General features: G+C 41.9%; 3 protein-coding genes across 3 annotated transcripts; all 3 read left to right on the top strand.

The window, feature by feature from the left end:
• The first annotated feature begins 7,322 nt into the window (after window positions 1–7,322).
• srp9 (signal recognition particle 9) lies at window positions 7,323–9,347 on the top strand. The gene is made up of 3 exons (XM_071899264.2): window positions 7,323–7,491; window positions 7,676–7,744; window positions 8,458–9,347. The coding sequence occupies exons 1-3, from the start codon at window positions 7,420–7,422 to the stop codon at window positions 8,575–8,577; spliced, it is 261 nt and encodes an 86-aa protein (XP_071755365.1). The 5' UTR covers window positions 7,323–7,419; the 3' UTR covers window positions 8,578–9,347.
• Window positions 9,348–10,316: 969 nt separating this feature from the next.
• ephx1 (epoxide hydrolase 1, microsomal (xenobiotic)) lies at window positions 10,317–17,799 on the top strand. The gene is made up of 9 exons (XM_071899272.2): window positions 10,317–10,369; window positions 12,186–12,432; window positions 13,364–13,544; window positions 14,151–14,369; window positions 14,663–14,792; window positions 15,104–15,318; window positions 16,148–16,256; window positions 16,840–16,962; window positions 17,294–17,799. Exons 2-9 carry the CDS (start codon window positions 12,250–12,252, stop codon window positions 17,499–17,501), a joined length of 1,368 nt encoding a protein of 455 aa, XP_071755373.1. The 5' UTR covers window positions 10,317–10,369; window positions 12,186–12,249; the 3' UTR covers window positions 17,502–17,799.
• A 3,233-nt stretch (window positions 17,800–21,032) lies between these two features.
• On the top strand, window positions 21,033–23,712 carry tcf23 (transcription factor 23). Its single transcript, XM_071899196.2, has 4 exons — window positions 21,033–21,188; window positions 21,742–21,912; window positions 22,787–22,945; window positions 23,575–23,712. Exons 1-4 carry the CDS (start codon window positions 21,033–21,035, stop codon window positions 23,710–23,712), a joined length of 624 nt encoding a protein of 207 aa, XP_071755297.1.
• Window positions 23,713–23,777: the final 65 nt, after the last annotated feature.

Raw genomic sequence — 23,777 nt, 5'->3', positions numbered from 1 at the left:
TGGGCTTCTGCCATACAAACTGCTGGGGATGCATATTTTTAAAAAAGGCAGACTTGCTGTCCGTTACATATCAAATCAACGTGCTTTGTATCCTAATTGTAGTTTCCCTCGTTTGACACGGTCCTAGCATGATGAACCCCCCGCAGCTCCAGAGCTCGAGCTGAAGTTTCATCATGTTATACCGGTCAATTCTGTAATGCCGTTTCATAATTAAAACCATTTAGGGCTTCTTACCTCATGATGAAGTGCTGTCACGCCGAATATATCGCAGACTCCCTCGGATATCGACGACGGCTGACTTGTTTAGTAGTTTGGAGAAAAGTTCGCCACTTGAATCGGCTGCAACGACGAGATGAATGAGACGCCGACGGGAGAGAATCGGCTCACAGTTTGAAGGCTATCCAACAAAAGTAAAAAAAAAAATAAAAAAAAAAAGAAAAGAAAAGAAATGGGGAATTTACAAATGAATCCTACATGATCTGTTCTACAGCGTCGCGTCTCCGCTGCCGGCGTTTACTTTGAGGAGAGAGAAAAAGCGGAGGGGAATCGCAGCGTTTTCTCGGTGTGTTTTAACGCGCTGGAGTCGGCGTGATGCGGCGCTGTGCCGCTGGGAAACCCGTCTGCTGCCGCTGCCTGCTGGCTGCAACACGTGCTGCGTTCACGTGCTCCGCGTGAGCTCCGACTTCCCAGATCTCCAGTCGTTAAAGGATAAGGCCGGTGTTTTTTAATGCATTGCTTACCGTCAACAAATCCTATGAAAATAACAAAATCAACAATGCGTTTGCTCTACTCCCGTTACTTTCTGACTTCCCACGTACCGTTTTTAGCCGTCAACCCGGAAGTAATTGGCTCCGATTGTAAGCTAAACACTTGTTTGGCTGGCAAAACAAAATCATTGTTGATTTTCATAGGATTTGTAAGCAATGCATTAAAAAACACCGGCCTTATCCTAAAAAAAAAAAAACAGGGTTGGGGGTCAATTCATGAATAAACTCATCAATTCCAATTCCGGTAGCCTACTGGAATTGCAATTTGAAAAAAACCCACAAAAAAAACCCTACAAGAAACAGAATTGGAACTGAGTTGGAATTTTAGAAAGTTGAATTTAATTCATTGAAATTCCATGAAATATCGTGTTTTTTAGTTTTTTTCTTCCCACATATCTGAGATTACACGTAATGTTATATATTATCAATATTATATAATGTTAAAGGTACCTTTCAGGTGGTATTTGATGCATAACATGTAATCATAACCCATTCATTAGCAACCTCTCTACCAACAGGAACTGAATTGGAATTTACCATGCATTCTCAATTAAATTCAGGAATGCCCCCAAGTGACCCTGGTAAAAACAACTTTCTTGTTGCGCATTCAAGTGCTTTTTGCAGGAGCTTCATTTCATTAAACACCATTATAAAGCCAAGTCCCTGGATCTAATATCATTTACCACCAAAACTTCAAAACCCAGTTATATCGACTAAATTTCTGAGGACAAGTGGAGCCATGACTGATGAATGACAAGATATTGTTTGGTCTCATAAATTGTTAGATGTAGTTGGTCACCAAATTGTCTTGCACAGGCGCACACATAGAAACATTGGTCCTGAATTAGGAATGTAGTGGAAGTTAAACACTTAAAGTTAGTTTACCAACCTTTTTTACACTGACCTAAATGTTTCTGTTATCCAGTTCAGAGTAAAGGCTAACATCAAAGTAACTGGTATCACATGGATGGAAGTTACATGAGAACAGGGGGGGAAAGCATGAATTAATGCTTTTCTGTAAATATTGTTATTTTTTTGTTTATATATATTGGTGGCCTAGTGGTGACTACAGTCAGGTGTCATAGTTTAACACCTTTATATTTACCACTACATCACTGTCCTTAATGCTCCTCTGGTGTGATTTTTTTTTCCAATATATGCCTTTCAAATAGATTTCTGGCAATTCTTTGCTTTATCTTTGCTCTCTTTTATAATGACAACAACTAGGTTACGAGATCAAATTTGGACTCAAGTATCACACGTGCTATATCTTCCCATACCCATGACTTTTGGTCAGAGATAAAAACAAAATGGACCCTGTAACAAAGGTCATTTTACTGTATGAATCAAAAGGCCCAGAGCTGTTGTGCTGCAGCAGCAGAATGAAGAGCAGGATATGTGCATCAGGCATGTAAATGGTGTTTTACCCTAATACAACATCACTATATAGCCTACTCTGTATCTGTGGTAATCGATAGTGAGTATCATGGCCTTATCGTATTCTATGTTATTTAATATTCCTGCAATATTCCTATAGGGTCTTTTTAGGGAGTTTTGTTGTGATGTTATACATTTGTCAGGATTTCCATAATTTTATGTCATGGGGGTAATTGTTGTAAACATCACTTTTACCATCAGTTGTTAATTCAGCTGCCATGTTCTCCACCCCCTGCCTCACATCCTGGCAACTTGGGTGTCATGGAAATTCCGACTTTCCCAGTCACATTTGCCACATTTCTTAAGCTCTTTACTGGGAATAGTGATGTTTCCGACAGCACTTGAAGGCAGCAATTGACGCAACGATTTTGAGAACGTGTGGGACGTAGGAGACGTACAAGTTGCCCCTGACAACTGAGCTGGATCTGTTTTGCTGTGATGTAGACCGTGGGATCGAAGTACAGTGAAGATGTTACCAAAGAACTATGTTAAATTCAGCGTGCCACGGGTTTATCAAATTTCCTTTTGAAAATAAATAAATAACTATAGTGATCCAAGAACAGCTACATTTTAGAATGATACAATACAAATATCACAGCAAGATTATAAACTAGGCCTATAAGTTCCTGTAGGAATAAAAGACATTAACGTGATACAATAGGGATAAAAAAAATACCATAAACCATGATAAGGTCGCTATAATCTCTCTACCCTTTATTGAATCCCTATGGAAATGTTATAGTACATAGTAGGAGCATAGCCTATAGGGATTTGCAGGCAATTTGCAATCTGCAATAACAATTTGCAGGCTCTCTCTGCCAAACCCCAGCAACTTTGCAAAAGCAGGGCTGAGCTGTTGCCTAAGTCACTCAATGATCATGTGTTTGATCTCTTGCTTGCATAGTGCACAAGAAAGAGTCTGGGCTCCCGCAACCAGCAAGCAAAGTTTATTATCTACATTTCATAGTGAAATCATGAATATGGCTCCCTACCTCCAATATTTCAATTTTACCTTAATCATCACAAATGATCTGCAGAGACAGTTGCCAAAACACAAGAGAGCACAGAGAAACAGAGAGAAGCAGAGCTTGGTTTAAGGGTTGCGGGAACAACAGCGGGTCTCTGCATTAAAATAAATGAGGTGGGCCTCCGGGGCGAGCAAATCCATTTTTCATTTGCATTCCTGGCTGGAGAAGTTTCACGTCCCGTTTCAGCAGCTTCACCGACGGCAAGACAGTTTTCCCACAAGCCTTTGAAGCAGCTCATACAAGAGCAAACAGCAGCGCAACCAGGTGAGAAAATGATCCCTGCCAAGTGAAATGTGAGCTGTGCATCACTGCCCCGATTCCCCCGATGCACAACACACCCTTCTCATGACTGGGATTGTAACTGCTGGAGATAGAGGCCTAATCATACTGCGCTTTTTGACATAAGCCGTTTTCAAAAGGAGATTAGAAATTTGAATGGGGTGATGCCGTCAATGGAAGGGGTATTCATAAAAATCCCAATAGCAAAACACTGATATCATAACCTTGTCTTTCCAAAAAGCCAGTTTTTCAGGGATTAATAAAAACTGCTTTATCACCATAGGTTGGCATTTGACACCCATGCAATATGATTTAAACAGTCTGCACAAGCACAAAGGGTCATGAAACTCAATTAGCACATAAGACACTGAGTCTATCTTTCCATTCAAAATTTGAAGTTAGGAGTCAAAAAAAAAAAAGTGTGCAGACTTTCTCTACAGACAAGAGCCGGCGTCAGACTCACACGCAGGAGATGATGTCCTGCCACAGGTGGCTCCCAGCACCGGCTGTGTGATTTACTGGTGTGTGTGTGTGTGTGTGTGAGAGAGAGAGAGAGAGAGAGAGAGAGTCAGGAAGAAGACAGCTCCGGCAGTTACGGTCATCCTTCAGGCTTTAATCTACATGTCAGCAAGAAACAAAAATGCCACTCTGATGTCACCAAGGCCGTGACAGACAGACAGGCAGGCAGCGAGGGTTCATGGCACCAGTCTGTGTGTGTGTGTGTGTGTCTGTGTCATGTGTCCGTGTAACATTAGACGTCACCATTACTATAATGGCATATAGCAGCAATTTAAGCCAATACTATAAGCCACTTATCCATAGAGAGGCCGAGAGAGGCTTCACCAGAGCCAAGGCCAAGTCAGAATGTTTACAGCCAGAAATGAAAAGCACCATTTCTTTATTAAGCTTAAAGGGAAACTATTCCCCCACTGATGTATCATCTCTATCTGCAGTGAGATGCAAAAAGAATCATAAGCACGTTGAGTGGGGGAATTGACATGAATAACAAGTAAGTCCTGGCCTATAGCCCTTTTTGGCCATTTTAGTGGAAACCAGACCAAAGGAAAAGCCCTGTATAGCTTTGTTTGGCCCTGTAGTAGAAATTAGACATCGTACTATATCTGACATGTGGATGTGACAATGAGGAAGATGATGGCAGGTAATAAACAACATAGCAGACACATGAGCTGCTGTGGATATGCAGTAAATGTTATGCTTAAAGAGGCCCAGCCGCCCCTGCCGGGTGTCTGATGTTCTGAAAGAGGATTATGAAAGGGTTTTCTGAGAAATAAAAAGGTGGAGGCAAAGGTCACATTAAGTGCTCTCCTCCCTTTATCTAATGTCGCCACACTTTGATGGAGGAGTTCGCCTCTGTGGAAAGGGCAAGCTGATTTCACCGACATATAATAGCCAGTAAAGCAAGTTTCTATCACGCAATTTGGACTCCGTGTCAGTGCAGGTCTGTTAGGTTGTTGAGGGAGATTGCTGCTTCTGTGTAGCTCAGGCGGTAAAGCTCTAGAGTTAGGAATCCACTTTCTACTGGGTCTGTTCATAATAAAAATGGTATTTAAAGTCACACTGAAATGAAAATTACTTTTTCGCCTTTTTTGCGCATTCAAACTATCACACCATGCACTGATTTGACAGTTTATGCCACAAAAATGTTATTTTCTTGTATTTTTATATTATAAAATCGCATTACTTTTACTTTCTGGAAAACAGAAAATCTTTAGTGGTGATTTCATTGTGTACCAGGAGGCGACATAAAAACACCAACAAATAAAACCATCACAGACATAACGATCCCGCCCCTCCGCCCCTCCGCCCCTCCGCCCCTCCGCCCCTCCGCCCCTCCGCCCCTCCGCCCCTCCGCCCCTCCGCCCCTCCGCCCCTCCGCCCCTCCCATCCAATAAAACGGTTTCTCTCCCTAACTGATCTCCCATTAGTTTACACTCTTGATTGACCTCTCCCCGCATTATGTCCCGCCCCAACATCCTGTTTCATTAGGAAATACATCACTTTAAGTAAGCAAGATGCTCTCAAAATGCAGTTTCATTGTGACTTTATGGGCATTTTAGATGAAAGCATCCCGCTAAACAGTATATTACTATTTCCTAGGCCTATCAAGACAACTTCCCTTCACCCAATGTTATTAATACTATGTCACACGATCCTTTACTCACTCCTTGACTCCTTGACTTTGGAGTCCTTGATTAAAAAATTTGAAACATACCAACTTGGTGACTGAGCTGCAACTGACTCAGCTGATGATGTCGGAGCCGTCACCGCACCACCCACTCCTCACCAGCTCTGTTACTGTGACATCTGACACGCAGATCCAGTAACTTTCATTGGATCTCAAGGAAGTGAAGCTTATTCTACTGCTGCACTCACTGCAAGTCGCTCGGGAGAAGAGCGCCAAACGTGAATCTCCAATAAACCTGCACTGGAATTTAACATGTAGACTCTGCTGCATGTAGACACCAACTAGTTTTTGGAATCAGCTATCAGAAGACTTAAGGTGTCCTGTATACTTCAGTGTAAAACCTATTATTGAAGTTTATGAGGTCTGATAATTGAACAGTGTCTGTGGATGGCTGACTGTAAAAATACCTGAACTCTGTCTGCCATCTACTGTCCAAACCATGAAATATCACTCCTGTCCCCCAGCAGATCTCATCCCCAAAACACTAAATATCCATGTTTTAGGGTTCATCATTCAGTATCTCTAAAATATAGAGGATCCAGTCCGTCAAGCTGTTATCATTATCTATCTTACATGCTTACATACTTAAGCTACATTCAATCTTGGAGTGAGAAATAACCTAGAGAGAGAAGCACACAGAGAGAATGACAGTTTACAGTGATACACCAAGAGCTACCTGCTGGAGCAGAGGTTCTCAAACTGGGGCTCGGGTCCCCCCAGAGGGTCGCGAGATAATTTTGGGGGGTTGCGAGATGATTCATGAGATAGGAAAAAAACATATTTCTACTATAAACATGTATTATCATGTGTATTTTTCTGATTTTTCTCTCATTTTTGCTCTCTTGTGAAATATTGAATAGTTTTCAGCCTCTCAGTCTCCTCTGATAATCAAATGAAACGACCTGAAAAGGGGAAAATCATTTTTTGGGTGAACTCTTCACCATTCTGCATTATGCAGCCTGTGATGGGGGGGGGGGTCACAAGGAGGCATTGCTTCGTTTCAAGGGGTCACGAGCCAAAAAGTTTGAGAACCACTGTGCTAGAGGACTGGATTGCTGATGTCTGATACGCTGCACAGCCACAGTAATGCCCCTGAGCAAGACACCTAAATATCTAGGATGGGGTTTGATGCACCCTATTGGAAAATGCATGATTACAAGAACTAGGATTGAAGATTATTCATGTAAATTGTGATATCATCAAAGACTGAGGAATATGGATGAAAGTGGCAGGCTTTTTTTCAGTCAGTTTCGTGCCTAACCACTAGAGGGCGAGATGTAGGATTTCCCTCACCGTGCTGCACAGTATTATTTCCTGTTCCGCCGCTGAGGAGTATTTTGGAAATAAAAGTCCTACAAAGGCACAGTTCTAAAAAACAAGTTGCAGTAGTTGCTGTGCATTTAACTTTTTTGATTGGCACACCTGATCCTTACCTGTTCTGTTGATCCTTGTTGATTTAGTGGCTGGTTTTGCTGCCCTACGTGTATCATAAATATAAATACTCTGTTCATTTTCTTGTGACTTCATAGACGTGCTTTTATTTTGAAAATGTGAACCGGATGTGCTTGCGGTATTATGTTCTCTTCACGCTGATTGGTCGAGCTCACGCTGCTGCTGATGTGGTGTTCCGAAGTTAGCAAACCCCGAAAGGCAGATTGAAACAGATTCTTTTGTATAATAATATTTCTGTTTCACTATAATAATGCCTTACTATCAGACATGGGAGGAGTTCTCTCGTGCAGCGGAAAAACTGTATTTGACAGATCCCATGAAGGTGAAAACATTATTTTTCTCTTGTAGGTTAGCATGGTAGCTGGCTAGCTTGTTAGCTAACACAGCACTGACTGTTTGCTAGCATTGAACTTAGCGACGTGAACATGTCAAGAGAGATCTGATTATTTTTCTTTGAGAATGTGAATAGTTTCATTCAGCAGTTGAAGTCGTTGTGTTTTTTGCAGGTCAGAGTGGTTCTCAAGTACAGACACTGCGATGGAAACCTCTGCATTAAAGTGACCGACGATGCCGTGGTAAGTGACATGAAGAGTTACTGTTTTAATTTTCATTTTAAAGAGTCACAGATACCAGTTTTGAGTGCTGAACTTTTAGTATCAACCGATACGGAGTGCTGGTGAAAATCTAATCATGTTTTTTTCTCTAACATTCTTCTATGTCTGATAAAACAGAAAATCAGGCTGATTTGTGACATGTTATACGTGGCTCTTGGATCAGTTATTTTACTGGGGAAAATCTATATTTACTCGGTATTAGCCCAATATCTGATACCAGCATTGGTACTGGTGTATCCCTGCCTCAGTTTACACATCTCATCATCAAGTGGAGTCATGTGGCCATTGATTGGAAAGTGATAAACAGTGACACACACACCACTGAACTCTGTTGTTCCAGTTCAAATAGACTTGGACTCCATTTCTGTCTTGTGGCACAGCGCACACACAGTCCATATTTATTTTCTTCCAGAATTTCTCCTCTTTCCCTAAGGATAACAAAATAGAGTAAAAGGTAATATCTTACAGAACTGTATACCATGGCTTCTGTACATGCATCACTGCCATGAGAATGACTTCGCTTTCCAAGATGTCTTTTTTTGAGGGGGGGGGATAAATGATGAGGGAACATGGCAAGAAAATGGTACTCTTGCAATCTTTCCTTACACTCCTGAGGTGATTCCTTAACCTTGAGGCCCATGAACTTAATTCTGTCACTTTGTCCCTTCCTACAGTGTTTACAGTACAAGACGGACCAGGCCCAGGATGTGAAGAAGATCGAGAAGCTCCACGGCAAACTGATGAGGCTCATGGTGTCCAAGGAGACGCACAGCGGCTCCATGGAGACGGACTGAAACGTTCTAGAAGCCCTGACCTTCTAGAACACCTGGACTGAGATCAGAATCTGGACGCGGCGGTTGTTGAGAGCACAAAACAATAGGATCGGAGCGGAGAGTCGGAGAGAGACGGGCGAATGGGAAGGTTTCGGAGGGGATGGGATGAGATTCCACCTGGCTACCTACACTAATACTGTCAGAGATGTGATGTAAATCTATTTTATTTTTCTCAGGATTTCATTTTTTTTATAACACTTTCCTTTTCATTTCCAGTTGAGACTCCCCTCCTGCTTTTCCGCCTGATTAATTCAAATGTTTTGATCGCATCCCTGGTTGTATAAATGTGTAGTAAAGCCAGTGTGGGCAGCCGGGAAAATTAAAGGATAGGTTAAAGATGGAGAAATGGAGGAGGGAGGGAGGGGTAGGGGGGTACAGATCTTCTGCTGCTCTGTAAGCAGATTCGGCACCTTGAGTTATTTAGAAGAGCTTGCGTTTATTTTCGGTTTTAAGGTGGACTTAAAGGTGGAATGACAAAGAAGACGTTGCATGTCTTGTCTATTTACATCTGTATAGTTATGTAGGTTTGGATTTTATAACAGCAGTAGGTTTTCATTTTGTTTTTCCTCATACATGGAGAAATATGTTCATCACGGACACCATGTGCCACGTGACTGAAGCGGGACCTTCTGATTTCCTTGCAAAACTGTTGAGAAACCCCACGCCTCCAATGCCATTTCGTCTACTGAAACTAACTGCGTTACATGTTCAATAAATGTTTATTTACCCCAGTGCTGCCAGTATCTCTCCTGTTTGTCTTGTGGTGATGTTATATGAAGGCTACGTGTTGAAACTAATCAGAAATCTGTACATGCTTCTGCTCTGTAGGATGTGTTCTACTGGGTAAAGTTTTAGATAACATACTGTAGTTGAGCAAAGTTCCTCACAAAGAGAGTTAAAGCTAATCACAGGACAAAAAAAAAAATCTATATTTCTTCTGGTTATAATGTAGCTCCTATTTACTCAGCGCACCAGAGCTGAGGTAGTTTTCAGTTTCAAATTTATCTGTTTTTACCTCATATCACAAACACTTTAAATTGTCATAATTGTAACTTTCTTTAATTTTAACCTGTCAGGTACAAATAACATTGAGTCAGTGTGTCTACAAGTCCTTTTTAAATTGAACTGTAAAAAACTAAAAGTGTTTAACATGGTTAAAAGTTACCTTTGAGTCTTGAGTACTGTTTCAAGGGTCTTCAAATGTTTTTTTCCATGCACCATTTTTCTAGTGATAAATTTCCCTGTTTGTGTAGTCATATAATTTGATACTGCTACTGTTTTCTTTACTTTCCAGGCTCATTCGCCAATTTAGTCTTCGTTTGATTTAAACTAATATTAAGCAGGTCTTAAAAGCCTTACATTTAACTTACCTGCAGACACACACACACACACGCACACACAGGCACACACAAAGGGAAACACTACACTTCCCAGCATCCGTTTCTGCACATTTTCGCCTCATTAAGCCACATTCAATTCCAACGAATGTACTTTTTTGTGTTCGCCTTATTTTTCCCTTTGTATATCTCGAAGGATCCAAACAATTTATACACCGAACCTGGTTGGCCTTTATTTTTCACCCTTCTCAATTTCAAAGTTATTTTTGGTATAGAGTTAGAAGAGTAAGCTAGGACAGTTGAGAGGAAACAAATTTTTGTAATGGAACGGGGCCAGAGAACAGTGGGCAGTTACAACGGCAGGTCTGGTCGAGGAGTTTGTAGCTGCCGTTGCTCCTCACAGGGCCAGAAAACAGGTAAATTAGCATAAACTTCTCCAGACTTTTGTAAATTTCGGTTAACGTTACATTTTCTTAACTGTTTTCGGTGTAATTCATCTTTTCGAGCTGTATCATCGCTTGGTTTCTATGCTAGTTGCACTGAATGCTTCTGCAGTTATGTTGCTGACCAATGTTGCGTTTGTTGCCCAATGTAAAGTCGGTCAAGGGGCAGTTTGGGATCATAGAGCAAGTTGTTAGCATACTTTTTCAACTTGACAGTGAACTAACTTTAACAGGAAAGTTGAAAGTGAATTAACGTTAATCAACTTGACGTCAGTGCCTCGGACGAAACTTGAATAAAGTTGACGTCAACAATTTGTCAACTTTGTGGCAGCCGTTATAATCAGATTGTAACACACAGGCGTCTGCTGTGTGTGTGTGTGTGTGTGTGTGTGTGTGTGTGTGTGTGTGTGTGTGTGTGTGTGTGTGTGTGTGTGTTAGGGGCGTTAGGGGGGTGTCATTGCATCGCCGCCTGGTTCGTTAATGCCTGTTCTAGAAAAAAACACTGTTATGTCTGAACCTAGTTTCATGGACCAGACATTTAACTTTGTACACAGTGTTTACAATATTTCCTGTCGACATGCATGCACAGTAAGCTATGAGTGCCAGTCCAAGGGACTAGGTGAAGTTATGACAGTTTGAGTTGTGATCGTCATGAAAAATGGGATCTGTTGGTTGTCAATCCCATAGAAATACCCCATAGAGTAAAGCAGAGCAGAAAAGAGTGAAGGTTTTTGTTTCCATGTTTGCAGCTATTCCTGATAGAGAAAAGCTTTGTCATGCAGCCGTCATGTTTTCCCTCAGGAGTTGTGACTGACTGCAGGGCCTTATCTGCCCCATTCTCTACCTAATCCTTTCAGCTGGCTATACTGGGATATTCACAACAGCCACAACAACAGTGGCACTTTTGTTTTTAAGCATTCCCACATTTTTCTGTACACTCCTGTCCTGGTTAATTATATTATCATGCTCCAGACTCAAATTGTTTGTGTCATTGATGGAGAAAGTCACAGAGATAAGGAATTATTGTGTGCATCATGGTTTGCAAAATTGTTGTGTTGTGTTTTTTTTTTCTAGGCACTCATACATGCTTAGCTTGGTAAACTGTTATAGTTCCACTTTAATATGTTCTTGCTTATGCAGTATTTTTACTATAGCCAGTTTATGCGTTGTAGTGTCTATCTATTAACTGCTGAGCTATTCGTCTTTCCTGCATTCATCATCTGTCTTCCATCCTCTGTATTCCTTTTTTCTCTCTATTCCTCCCTCCTTCCTGCCTCACCTGTTTTCTTATCATCCTTCTTCTGTCCTTCCCAGTTTAAATTTTGGCAGTGATTTGTTTAGATTTCGTTTTAGTCTGCATCTGATGACTCAAACGTTTCTTTAGTTTTCATGACATTTTTGTCATTTTATCCATTTTTTTTTTTGTTTTCACTTAGTTTTAGTCAGCAAATCCTCTGGACATTTTAGGCTAGTCTCTGTCACATCCATTTAAGTCGTATTTTCATCTCGTTTTGGGTATTTTAGACCTACTAAAACTTTGCAGACAGTTTTTTAAGTCTTTCCATGCCTGAAGATGTGAAACATGTGCTATGTATGTGAGAGCAAAGATGTCTACTCTTTCTTTAAAGACAAAATCATGACATGAAGTAGAATGTAATGTAAACATCATTGTTATTTGAAATGAATACTGTCTGGTTTTCATCAAGTCTTGGCCATGTAAAGTATTTGTTGACAAAGATATTTTACCATCATTTTTATTGATAAACCCTTTGCCTTCCCTTTGTCCTAGTCATCCTTGTCCATCCAGTCTCTCTCCATCCACCCGTCCCTCTCTCGGTGCAGACCTCAGCACCATGTTCACCGAGGTGCTGGTTGGTCTGGTGATCGCAGGATTGATCTTCTTCCTGGTTCAGAGGAGCAAGACTCAGGTTCTGAAGACGGAGGATGGCTGGTGGGGGTCTGGAGCGCCCCCCGATGACGGGGAGGACTTCACCATTCGCCCCTACAAAGTCACCACTGGTGACGAAGAGCTGGAGGTTAGATTCACTGTTGTTTTCTCAAAATGTTTTTATTTCTTTTTGGGCTCCATTTGGCAGAACACAGCCGAGAAGAACAGGAAAGAAGAGGGAAAACTAGGAAAAGAAATGGAGAGGTGTTGACTTGTTCCTGGGCAAGATTCAAATTTATGACGTTAATACAGTATAGTTACGACATCTTCATACAATACTAATTTCCCTGCGCTGACATGTTGACACCTACTGGCCTCTATCTCATCTCTTAACTTGTCTATGGTCCAGATTGATAAAAACCTTCATTCCTTCGACTTTGGCCAGCAGATGCTCAGAGTTGGACCATTATAGTCTTTGGGGACTTAATCTGCATTCATTTTGCCAAAGTAAACTATATCATCAGTCAGAAATGCATAATCCATAATCCAAACCAACTACAGGAAACACAGTTTTATGAGCAGACGGATGTTGACACGTGATAGCAGCATCTTTGAAAGGCGAGCATAAAAAAATGAACCGAGGGCAAACTGCAGCCTGGACTGATGCTCATATTCAGCTGTGTGTTCTTAACTGGTGTGAGCTTCAGAGAAGGTAAAATGCAGAAAAAAAGCGCAGACTAAAACTCAAGTTACAGGGACTAAAATCAAATTTGTTTTGACTCCCCAGCTGCCAAAATCTTTAACCTGGCAGGATGACAGGTTACCAAAACTCTGTCCAATAAACAAGCTACTTGTGAGTCCATGTGACGTTTGTGTACAAGTCCTGGTTTGTTCATAATTGGGCAGTGTGAACCTAAACAAACAAAATACAAAAATGCAAGAAAATAAACTTTCCCACTGAATACCTTTGGAAAACAAACTGTATGTGTGATCGCACCCTTAGTCAACTGAATTAAGTACCCAGGTTGAAAAGTTTTCAAAGCCCTCACTGTACTCTCTCCACTCTCCTCTTCTCCCAGGACCTTTACAGGAGGATAGACCAGACGCGCCCCATTCCCTCTTTGGAGGACAGCCAGTTTAATTACGGCTTCAACTCCCAGTACCTGCAGAAGGTGGTGTCTTACTGGAGGAACGACTTTGACTGGAGGAGACAAGTGGACAAACTCAACCAGTACCCACACTTCAAAACCAACATCGAAGGTGAGGCTGCACTGCTGGCACATTCATGAAGAAGATACTGTCCTACAAGTCCTGTGGAGTGTGACACTGACATTACTAGAGATTGGGTTTATATTCCCTATGTAGGTCAGTGGATAGAGTTTGGTATCAACACTGCCAGGGTTAGTGGTTCCATTCCCTGTGTTGGTCAACAGGTAGAGCAAGGCACTAACACTGCCAGATTTAAAGCATAACCAACCATTTTCGACCTGCACCCTGTTCCCATCGATTGTTTGGGGGGTTGATTTATGTATTTGTTTATTCATTTATTTATTTTGAGTATTCACTGGCCTCATAGGACTGTATTAGAGAGATGCACACGCACGTAGCTGTGTAGTTAAGCAGTTGTCGAGAATTTGGTCAGAATCGATCGTTATGATGGGAAAATAAGGACCAGGTTAAAAAAGGCTGAAGTTATGCCTTGAGGGCTCTATTGCTGTGTAGCTTGATCAGTAGAGCATGTAGTTTTCATTTGGTTTCCTATGGCTGTAAAGGAAAGCTCTCAAGCTTGCAAACTTTCATTTTTCATCTGCAAAATTCTCATCCAGTTGATCTGTATCCTGTTCTTGCATTTTGAACTCCATCCAGGCATCGATATCCATTACGTGCACGTGAAGCCCAAGAACCTACCGGAGGGAACCAGCGCTGTTCCACTGATGATGGTTCACGGCTGGCCCGGCTCCTTCTACGAGTTCTATGGGATGATCCCACTGCTAACGGAGCCGTCAGACCCAGATGACCTTGTGTTTGAGGTGGTGTGTCCCTCCATACCGGGCTATGGCTACTCCGAAGCCCCACATAAGAAAGGTCAGTCAGCCGAAATCCGGCCCGGTGGCACACAATGTGAAATGCAGTAATAAGACGGTAAAGACTGCTAATCTTTTAATCTATGGTCTCGTTTGTTTACCATATTTATACTAATGCCTCAAAATGAATGTGGTAATTATGTATTGATATTGAAATGCTACACTCAGCACCTTTTAATGGTGATTGTGAGAAAGAAATCAAACATCCCCAGAAACTGCCTGGTATCATACTGCAGTTTCAGACTCGCTGTGTGTGTGTGTGTGTGTGTGAACGTGTTTCTGTGGTTGTTTAAGGTTTTGACTCGGTGTGTGCGGCGCGCATCTTCCACAAACTGATGAAGCGTCTCGGCTTCCAGCAGTTCTACGCCCATGGAGGAGACTGGGGCTGGCTGATCACCACCAACATGTCTCAGCTGGAGCCCAAGTAAGAGAGAAAAGGAATTCCTCAACATCTGAAAAAATGTCTGTTGAAGATAACGTTACTTAGTTGAAGTAAAATTACACCTCATTTTGAAGTATTACACCATATGCTAACCATGCAAGATGCTAACCTAATTTTTTGCAGTGTACATCTGCTTGTCCTGGGAAGAGCAATCCTATGAAAATACATATTTATCATATAATATAATTCCCATAATCTCTAATTAGCTTATCTTTGTAATTTCTTGAATAACGTGGAGCCATATTGCTCTATTGTTTTTTTTTAAGTCTCAAGCTGTTTTTTGCGTACCCCAGGATAGTGAAAGGCTTGCACTTGAACTTTGCCCCTCCCTCCAAGCCGGGGCTGCCCATGGTTTTGTCCATCATGCTCGGCCGTCGCTTCCCCAAGCTGTTCGGCTTCACGGACATGGACATTCAGCGGCTCTACCCCTGCATGGAGAAACTGGTGGTGGAGTCCGTCAAAGAGTCTGGCTACATGCACATCCAGGCCACCAAACCTGACACCGTGGGTAAGAGCTGAAAAACAAACAAAAAAAAAGGCGATCTGAGGCAGCATCATAGTTACATTAGTTACATTTTACGCAGTTAGCAGACTCTCTTATCGGGAGCAACACAGAAATGAGAGCAACAGTAGAATGAGCTTTAATTCCTAGATCACCAACACTGCAAGCAACCAGTAGTAAGGAGCGCAAGGGACTGAACCACAGTGATAAAATGAAGTGATAAGATAAAACAAAATATTTATGTGAAACCTTGAGTGATCAAGCATGACAGAGAAGTGAAAGGAAAACAGCTGAAGAGAGAGGTGGTAAGGGGGGGGGGTTGATGGTAGCATAATGGTCAGATAAGCAAGTTTGTGGTCAGATTCAGATTAGTCAGACTGTATGGAGGGCAAGTAGAAAAGATACTATCTCCCCTCTCTTAACAAATACTGTTGAATTCCCCCGGAGCAATACACTTCACTCCCAGTTGTTCTAGTGGAGCTGCTCAGTGGCCAACAGTAAGAGACAAGAGAGGATGTACAGTACTGTGCAGCTCCCAGATGAATGTGTGCTTGTACAGTTCCTCCCCCCTGGAACTATTAGCCAAGGAATCTGTTGTTGGTCTTCTTGCCTGGTTTTATTAGGGTTCAGAAGAGAGTGTAAACAACTAGGATTAATGGGACAGAGATACGGTTAGAGTTAGTGTTGGGGTTGGCTATGGGAGATTAACATTGGGAATTTACAATCACAACAAATACTCTAATTATGATGAATAAATAACTGAATAAATAACTAATGATTTTTAACTTTAATTATCGTCATTATTATTACTTCAAGTCACTTTCTCTCCCCTCAGGTCGAGGACTGAACGACTCCCCAGTCGGTCTGGCTGCCTACATTCTGGAGAAGTTCTCCACATGGACCGACCACGACTTCAGGAGCCTGGACGACGGAGGACTCACCAGGTACATAGAACAGAATAGAGTAGAATAGAATAGAATAGTATCAGTGCTGACATTTGCCATCAAGGCATCCATCCTGTTAAAACTTTCACTTTAGTGTAGTAGTACAGCACAGTGTGAAGCCCACTTCTCTTATCAGTATCAAATTATTATACAATTTTACAATTATATAACTACTTAAACTATAAATATATAAATAGTTATTATTTCCATTATTATTATTTGTAGTAGCAGTGGTAGTGGTAGTATTTGTGGTTAGTAGTAATAGTTATGGATGCAGCCGTTTTCACTGCTTGTTGCTGAACTGCTGCAGTACTTGAGAGACACTCTTGTGTTTTGTTCTGGTTTGTTCTTTTTCAATATAATATTTTTTTTCTACTATAAAATATTCAAGAAAGATTTGTCTGCAGTACTAATCCAGGACATGTGCAGGATAAATGGATGAAGGGGAGCTTCTACAATACAATGCTACTAATAAGTAGCATTAATAGCAGAATCATCATTATCGTCATTACTGTTATGTTAAACTACTGCAGCCGTTATCTGATGTGCCTGTGTTGTCTAGCATCTGTGTGTTGCCTTGCAGGAAGTTCTCTCTGGATGACCTGCTGACCAATGTGATGATCTACTGGACGTCCGGCTGCATCGTCTCCTCCATGAGGTTCTACAAGGAAAACTTCAGCAAAGGCCTCAACCAGCCCCATGAGAAGTGAGTGGCATCCCCGAGTCCCCGAACAAATGGAGAAACTTTATTGTTTATTGAATTGTTTATTTAATAAATTTATCATCATACAATTCAAATTATGAAACAGATAGTTCTGGTCCTCAGTTCTGATTGGCTGAGCAGGACTTTCGCGGTAACCAAGGAGTCATTTTGGTTAAGATGTTGTGAGTTATTGGGTTAGAAATCAACAATCAAAAATCAACAAATCAACGACCGGACTGTGTAGTGAAAATCACAGCCTCAAGTTGCTTATTGCTTAAATGTTAAGGCGTACCTTTAATTAATTTGACTCTAACACACCATCCTCCCCTCCCAGGATCCCAGTGTATGTGCCTACTGGTTTTGCCTGCTTCCCCAACGAGCTGATGCACACACCCAAGCTGTGGGTCCAACAGAAATACCGCAAACTCAAGACCTTCACGCCCATGGCCAGCGGTGGCCATTTTGCTGCCATGGAGGAGCCCCAGCTAATGGCCCGGGACATCCAGAGCTTCACCAAGACACTGGAGAAGAAGAAGAAATAGTAGAGGATGGATTGATGAGCAGGTTGATTTGTGAGTGGATGGGCAGATCGATTGGTTGGATGGATGTAGAGAAACAAGATCTGGAGCATGTTCATGAGCAGTAAGCAAGTAGAAACATTCAGATTGGGATTCTAGGTTAAGACTTGTCTGTTGTGTTTCTCTATGAGGTGGGATTGATAAAACAATGTACTATAGCTCTATCAGTGAAATTTCTTAATACTTATCAATATGTGGACCAGTCTTGTGTAGTGTTAGTATCTGAAAAATGTATTGATATCTGGCACAATGGAGTTCATTGGATTGGGGTCAGAATCCTTTTTCGGAAATTTTTCAAACAGTTTGAAACTTGCACTGTGGAGAAAGCAATACAGAAAGAACAGAAAATGCAGACTTATAGTCCCATGTCAGCACTGTAATGTGAACAGTGGAGTTATACAATAATCAGATGTGACGATAAGAGATGCAGGTTCCATCTGAACAACAGCCAGAGGCTTTTATTGTGAAAAGAACCACAGAAACTGGGCAAGAAAGAAATACAAAATAAAGTCTATCTCCTTTTGGAGCATCTACCCATCTACTTTTTGGACCCTCAAACTGGTCAATCTTAACCTTGTTTCTCAACCTGGAGGTCGGGGCCTTCCGGAGGGTCACAAGATGATTTATGTAATGTAAAATATCTCCCATATACAAATGTATTGTCACGATTTTAATCTTTTTGATGAATGCCTTTTTGTTACGAAATAATGAATATTTGCAGCCTTTAGGCTTACTTCAATTACCGATCAAGTGAAATAGCCTGAAATAAAAAAAAAATAAAAGTCATCATTTGGTGTCAAAGTTAACATTTTCCAAGTAAATGCCTGCAGCAGGGGGTCACAAGGAGGCATCAGATTGTTTTGGGGGGTCATGAGCTGAAAAGGTTGAGAGTCACTGTGCTGTGGGCCGGGCCACTAGCCAGCTTACCAGCCAGCCAACAAACTCACAGTTAGAGGTGAGGGTGTGTGTGTCTGTTCAGTCTAAATCTCCAGTATCCAGCATCCATTCATTCTCTCTCCTGCTGTAGCTGTTTGAGTTCCTGGCTTCCTCTAAACTCGCCTCAGCCTTGTAGTCTTGACTGTAGTTTACTCAGCAGCCCCAGATGGGAGGTCAGGGAGCGCTTGGTGTTGTTGTGATGACAGCGTGGAGAATGTGCCAGACATTCCTCTCCCTGATAACACGAAACTCCTTTACGCTAGACACACAACCATGCTGCTGCCACACGATTGCCTGGCACCTCCAAATCCTGTTTTTCTTTCTTTATCATAGTGAAATGCATGCATAGACTTTTGTGTGCTCAGTACATTTTATCACACTTTCAAACCCATTCAAACCCCATTTTATTTTTTCAGAAATGCACTGTTGCTATCAGATATTTTGACAAAATTCTGGATGAAGTGTTTACATCCAACAACAGCACACTACTGTACTGCGACAACCACAGCTGCCTTTGATAATATTTAATCTGGAGCTTTCTCAATTAACTGTTATCTATCAAATTATTTCCTAGTATACTTGCAGAGCATAAATTACACAGCATAACTCACTGATTAGCTTTGATTTGATGCTTCCAAGCACTGTAAATTACAATGGCTAGAAGCAGAAGTTACCAGTTTAACAATTTTTTTTTCATTTGGTTTCAAAAAGCTTCTGTTGATACTTTGATATTTAGTATTTGTAACTTACTAATAGACTGAAATGAGAGTAACAATGCTGAAAAGAGACCAAAATGATAATTGATGCTCATGATTATCTCATATATACTACCAGTAAAGTTGAGTAGACAAGTTTTGTTTGAAAATGATAAATGAACCAATTTATTCACTGGATAGAAATTGGTTAATCTTGTTTTAGTAGGGAGAGTTGAAAAATGTTTTTTTTTTTTCACATTATTGGTATAGTGTGAGATTGAATGTTTACCCAGTAATGCCTTGAAAATTACATTTCTAGACTTTTTTGTCTAATTTTTGGCTAGCTTGTGAAATAGTATTTTCATTGATAATACCACCAATAATTGATCTTTGCCTTTTTAAGTTATAGATAAGAAACAGAATCACTATTGCAGTGTTTGACATCATTCCAAGATGACCTGAATGGCATGTTGTATTTTAGATAATGACACAATGTTCTGACGTTATTTTTTGACCAAATAAAATTGATATTGAGTGGTGCATTGTCTCAGTGTCAGTCTCTTATATAAAAAGACAGTTTTCTGGAGCATCCAGATGGCTCAATTGGTTAAGGCACATCCCAAGTACTTTCAATGTCCTCAATTCGATTCCAGCCTGGGACCTTTGTTGCATGTCATCAACCTGTCTCTCTCTCTCTCTCTCTCTCTCTCTCTCTCTCTCTCTCTCTCTCTCTCTCTCTCTCTCTCTCTCTCTCTCTCTCTCTCTCTCTCTCTCTCTCTGCTGTTGACTGTGAAAATCAGAAATACCAAAAAATCTCAAAAACAAAGATTCATTCATTTGTTGCACAAGCCCCTTAGTTATATATGCCCATAAATGCATATGCCATGTTGTAGACTGATGATACTTGACATTGCCCATTATTGATGTGTTTTCTGCAGTTTTATTGAATCAATTAAGTGAATTGTGTGTGTGTGAGCGCATGTGTGCTTGTGTTTGCATGTGTGGTGAAAATAATTCTATTAAATCAAGATCCCTCTATTCCATCTTGTTGACATCATATGTGTGTAAGGGTCCAACAGTGCTAAGTTTCCTCCTCTAAAGCTACCGACAACCTCCTCTGTGTTATCCAAGCCAGGGGAATCCCATCCTAGAACATCTACCCCAAAGTTTTCAACCAAACAGAAATGCACTTCCACCACCTCCCTTCGGTGATGTTTGACGTTCCACTGCCCCAAAACCCCCATTCCCACCCCTGTCCAGCTGTTAGTGGGGCTTGGAGTTTCCCAAGCCCCCTAGTGCCCTGGCTCGGGACACCCTTCCAATCCTCCACTCCCCCGGGCCGGCCTGCCCGCCTGCCTGCTCTTCTTGGCAGCCGAACGTCCAGGGGAGGATCAGGACGACCGGGCGGGGGAGATAAGGACCACTTGAAGATCCCCACATTACCTCACCCGATAAGGAAACAAGTAGAGAGAAGGAAGGAGCGAGGCAGAGAGAAAGAGAGAGAAAGACAGAGGGTGAGACTTGGAGGGATCCAGATGGACGGTGATGCGCAGAGAAGCAGCCGAGAGGAAAACGAATGAACGCCGTTGGTGTGACTGCGGAGCGTTTTCATCAGCTGTTCGGGGGTCTGGGTTTCCAACTGGGGTGGTCCTCGCTGGAGCTGGTCACCAGAGATGTTCGTGAACTTTGGAAAGGCACTCGGAGGTGCTTGCAGCTCACTTGCACAGAATGGTCTTCAGTAGCTATTGAAAAGATTAATACAAAGCAGACTGCAAATGAAAGTGGACTAAGGAAGATAGTTAAGTTTTAAGGCATCAGGACAGGCTGCTACACCAGTTTGGGAGGGCGCTATCCAGTAGCATCCATGGCTGTGAATCCTCTGGAAGGTCTCATGTCGGTTGCGGTGGACCACCAGCTCATCTCCGACCCACAGAGCCAGCAGGCCTGTCCAGCCGGCAGCCAAGCATCCCTGCATGGCCACAGGCAGAGCGTACGCAGCAGCCGGGAACCAAGAAAGTGGGTGAGTCTTCCTGCTCTGCATGAAAAATTTCGTTTCTACCCCATGTGACCGAGATGTGTTTGCTGGGTGAACATGAAAAAGCATGCAAAAAACATGTCACACCATAAGTACACATAACACACAAGTACACATAAATACTGCTAGAATTTGATGAAAATCTCTGTAATGTGTAATATACTCACAATGGTGTAAAAACAGGACGGGACAATATAAATGTTACGTAGGATGAAGGTTTTCAAATTGAAAGTCAAGCATGACGCTGGTTTCAAAGACTGGTGATGATGCAGCCATGAAGGCCTTTGGGCAGCCAGTTGGATATTGCCTAACATTCATCACACGTTGAACATAAATGGTATAGGAACCACTTGGTCCAATAAATTTTGCACCGAGAAATAACGCAACACATCACCTTATAGATTTCCAGTAAGGAAAACAGTATGGGACATCACTCAGTCACACTTCTGTATCAGAGAACTTTTCATTAAGACCTTACACAGTATTAGTGAGTACATGCGTAAATGTCAAGCTCTAAGAGTCTGATACTTTGATCCAGGTGCAGTCTGGATCTGGGCCCAGCTCCAGTTCAGGCCCAAACACCGGTTCGGGTTCTGGTTGTGGGTCGACAGTCCAGGCCAGGATGCTGAGGCCCCAGCACTCCCCAGAAAACGCTGCCAGGGAGAGGAGCCGCGTACGCAACCTGCGACAGGCCTTCCACAGTCTGCAGGTAGACCACACACACAGGAAAGGACAGGATAGGAATAGATCCAATCAAGTTCTGCCTAGACCCAAAAACATATTTTCGATGGGGAATCATTGTAAGAAAAGATAGTATTGGCTGGATTTACACAAGATCAGGAAATTTAAAAAATCAGATCTTTACATGACCTTGATCTGAGAGTTATTCTGTATTTAGCCTGAAATTATCAAATTTGGGTCACACCAGGTTAAAGACAGTTTTTCTCTTCCTGTGTGCATCTAGCCTCAGAATAATACATCTACATCTATAATACATGCATCTTTATGACATTTACACTTGTCATTTTAGCCATCTGGCTGCCACTGTTCATTGTGGTTTACGAGTGAACAGATAAGGGTGCAGTGACTTTCTCAAGGAGACTTTGATAGGACTCATGTTGTGGTGATCAAACCTGCAACATTTTCTTTACAGGACAGTCAGTCTAATTAATAGGCCACACTGCTGCAAATAATCCGACATATTTGTCAGCACCAAGACACATGACTGTTGCAGGTATCAAACCTGTGACCTTTTTGGTTATGGGACTGTCTCTCTAACCGCTAGCCCACCCTGTCACCCTACAATATGCTAATGTCTATTATGTGCATAATACCAATCTAGTATCTAGAACTTATAAATCTTCCCCTGGGGTAAAATTCACTGTCAATTCAGTCAGCTGAAAATGAAAATAAAATCTCAAATTTCTTGACTAATGATCAAGCATTCATTCTCAGATTTGACAGCCCTCACGAGCAAGAGGGTTTTGATATTTGGATATTGTGGAAAATCCTCCTGAGTTTGAATTGAGTGACTTGAGAGGGAACTGAACCCAGGTCTGTCCGACCTCCTCCCCTCTCCGCAGGCTGCTCTGCCCTCAGTCCCACCAGATACCAAGCTGTCCAAACTGGATGTTCTGGTTCTGGCTACCAACTACATCGCCCACCTAACAGAGACTCTGGACCAGGGAGGGACTGAGCACATTCTGCCCTCCAGGCCGGGCGGATACCTCCATCCTGTTAAGGTAAGACAGGAAAACCATATCCTGGTCCTAACCGTGGTGTGCATGTGATACTGTGTACTGTGTGTATATTGTACTGACTGTTACTGACCTATACATGGACTGCTGAATGTACATGGCAAATTATGGCATATTTGTTGGGTCTATAGGCAAGTACTGAATGCAGCACATACAAGCTGGCCAATAGCTGGCAAGAATCAGTGGAAAAAACCAATGCGTAACAACAGTGGTGATGAAAAGTTGGTTGGGAGGCAAAATTGGTTCAAATGGCAACAAAATTTCCAATTAAATAAATAAATAATAACAATCATTGTTTCATTTTTCTTGCAAAGACTTTAAATCATTTTTGTGTAAGTGTAATTTGTCTCATATATATTTTCACCCTTTTAAGCTAATAAGATGAAAGCTAATGTATCTGTACACATACATGACCACAGATCTAGGTGATGAATTGTATTAGCATGACATGTAAAGGAAATGATAGGTTAGATAGCATTCAAATTTTTTAAAACAGCATATTGTCACATCTTGCCAAATACATTTTTACTCAGTCTTACATCTTCTTGATGCCAAGCAGTTATGTGTGAGTCATGATCACAGAGGTGACCATAGTGCGCTGTCTCTCCCTCCAGAAGTGGCCCATGCGTTCCCTGCTCTACTGCGGCAGCATGGGAGAGCTGCTATCAGGAGTTCCAACCAATCAGACGCCTCCACCAGGACGGGACGGGACACGCCCACTGACCCCCACCTTAGAGGCCGACGCAGAATAACGCTGGACGCACCTTTCTCCCCTTTCCTTGACTCTTAATCTCAGCCAGCCAGGTACTGAATCGTG

The sequence above is a fragment of the Centroberyx gerrardi genome, chromosome 18 (genome assembly GCF_048128805.1).
Source record: "Centroberyx gerrardi isolate f3 chromosome 18, fCenGer3.hap1.cur.20231027, whole genome shotgun sequence".
NCBI classification, from domain to species: Eukaryota; Metazoa; Chordata; class Actinopteri; order Beryciformes; family Berycidae; genus Centroberyx; species Centroberyx gerrardi.
The sequence above is the reverse complement of the archived record's forward strand: the minus strand, read 5'-3'. Positions and strand labels throughout refer to the sequence as shown.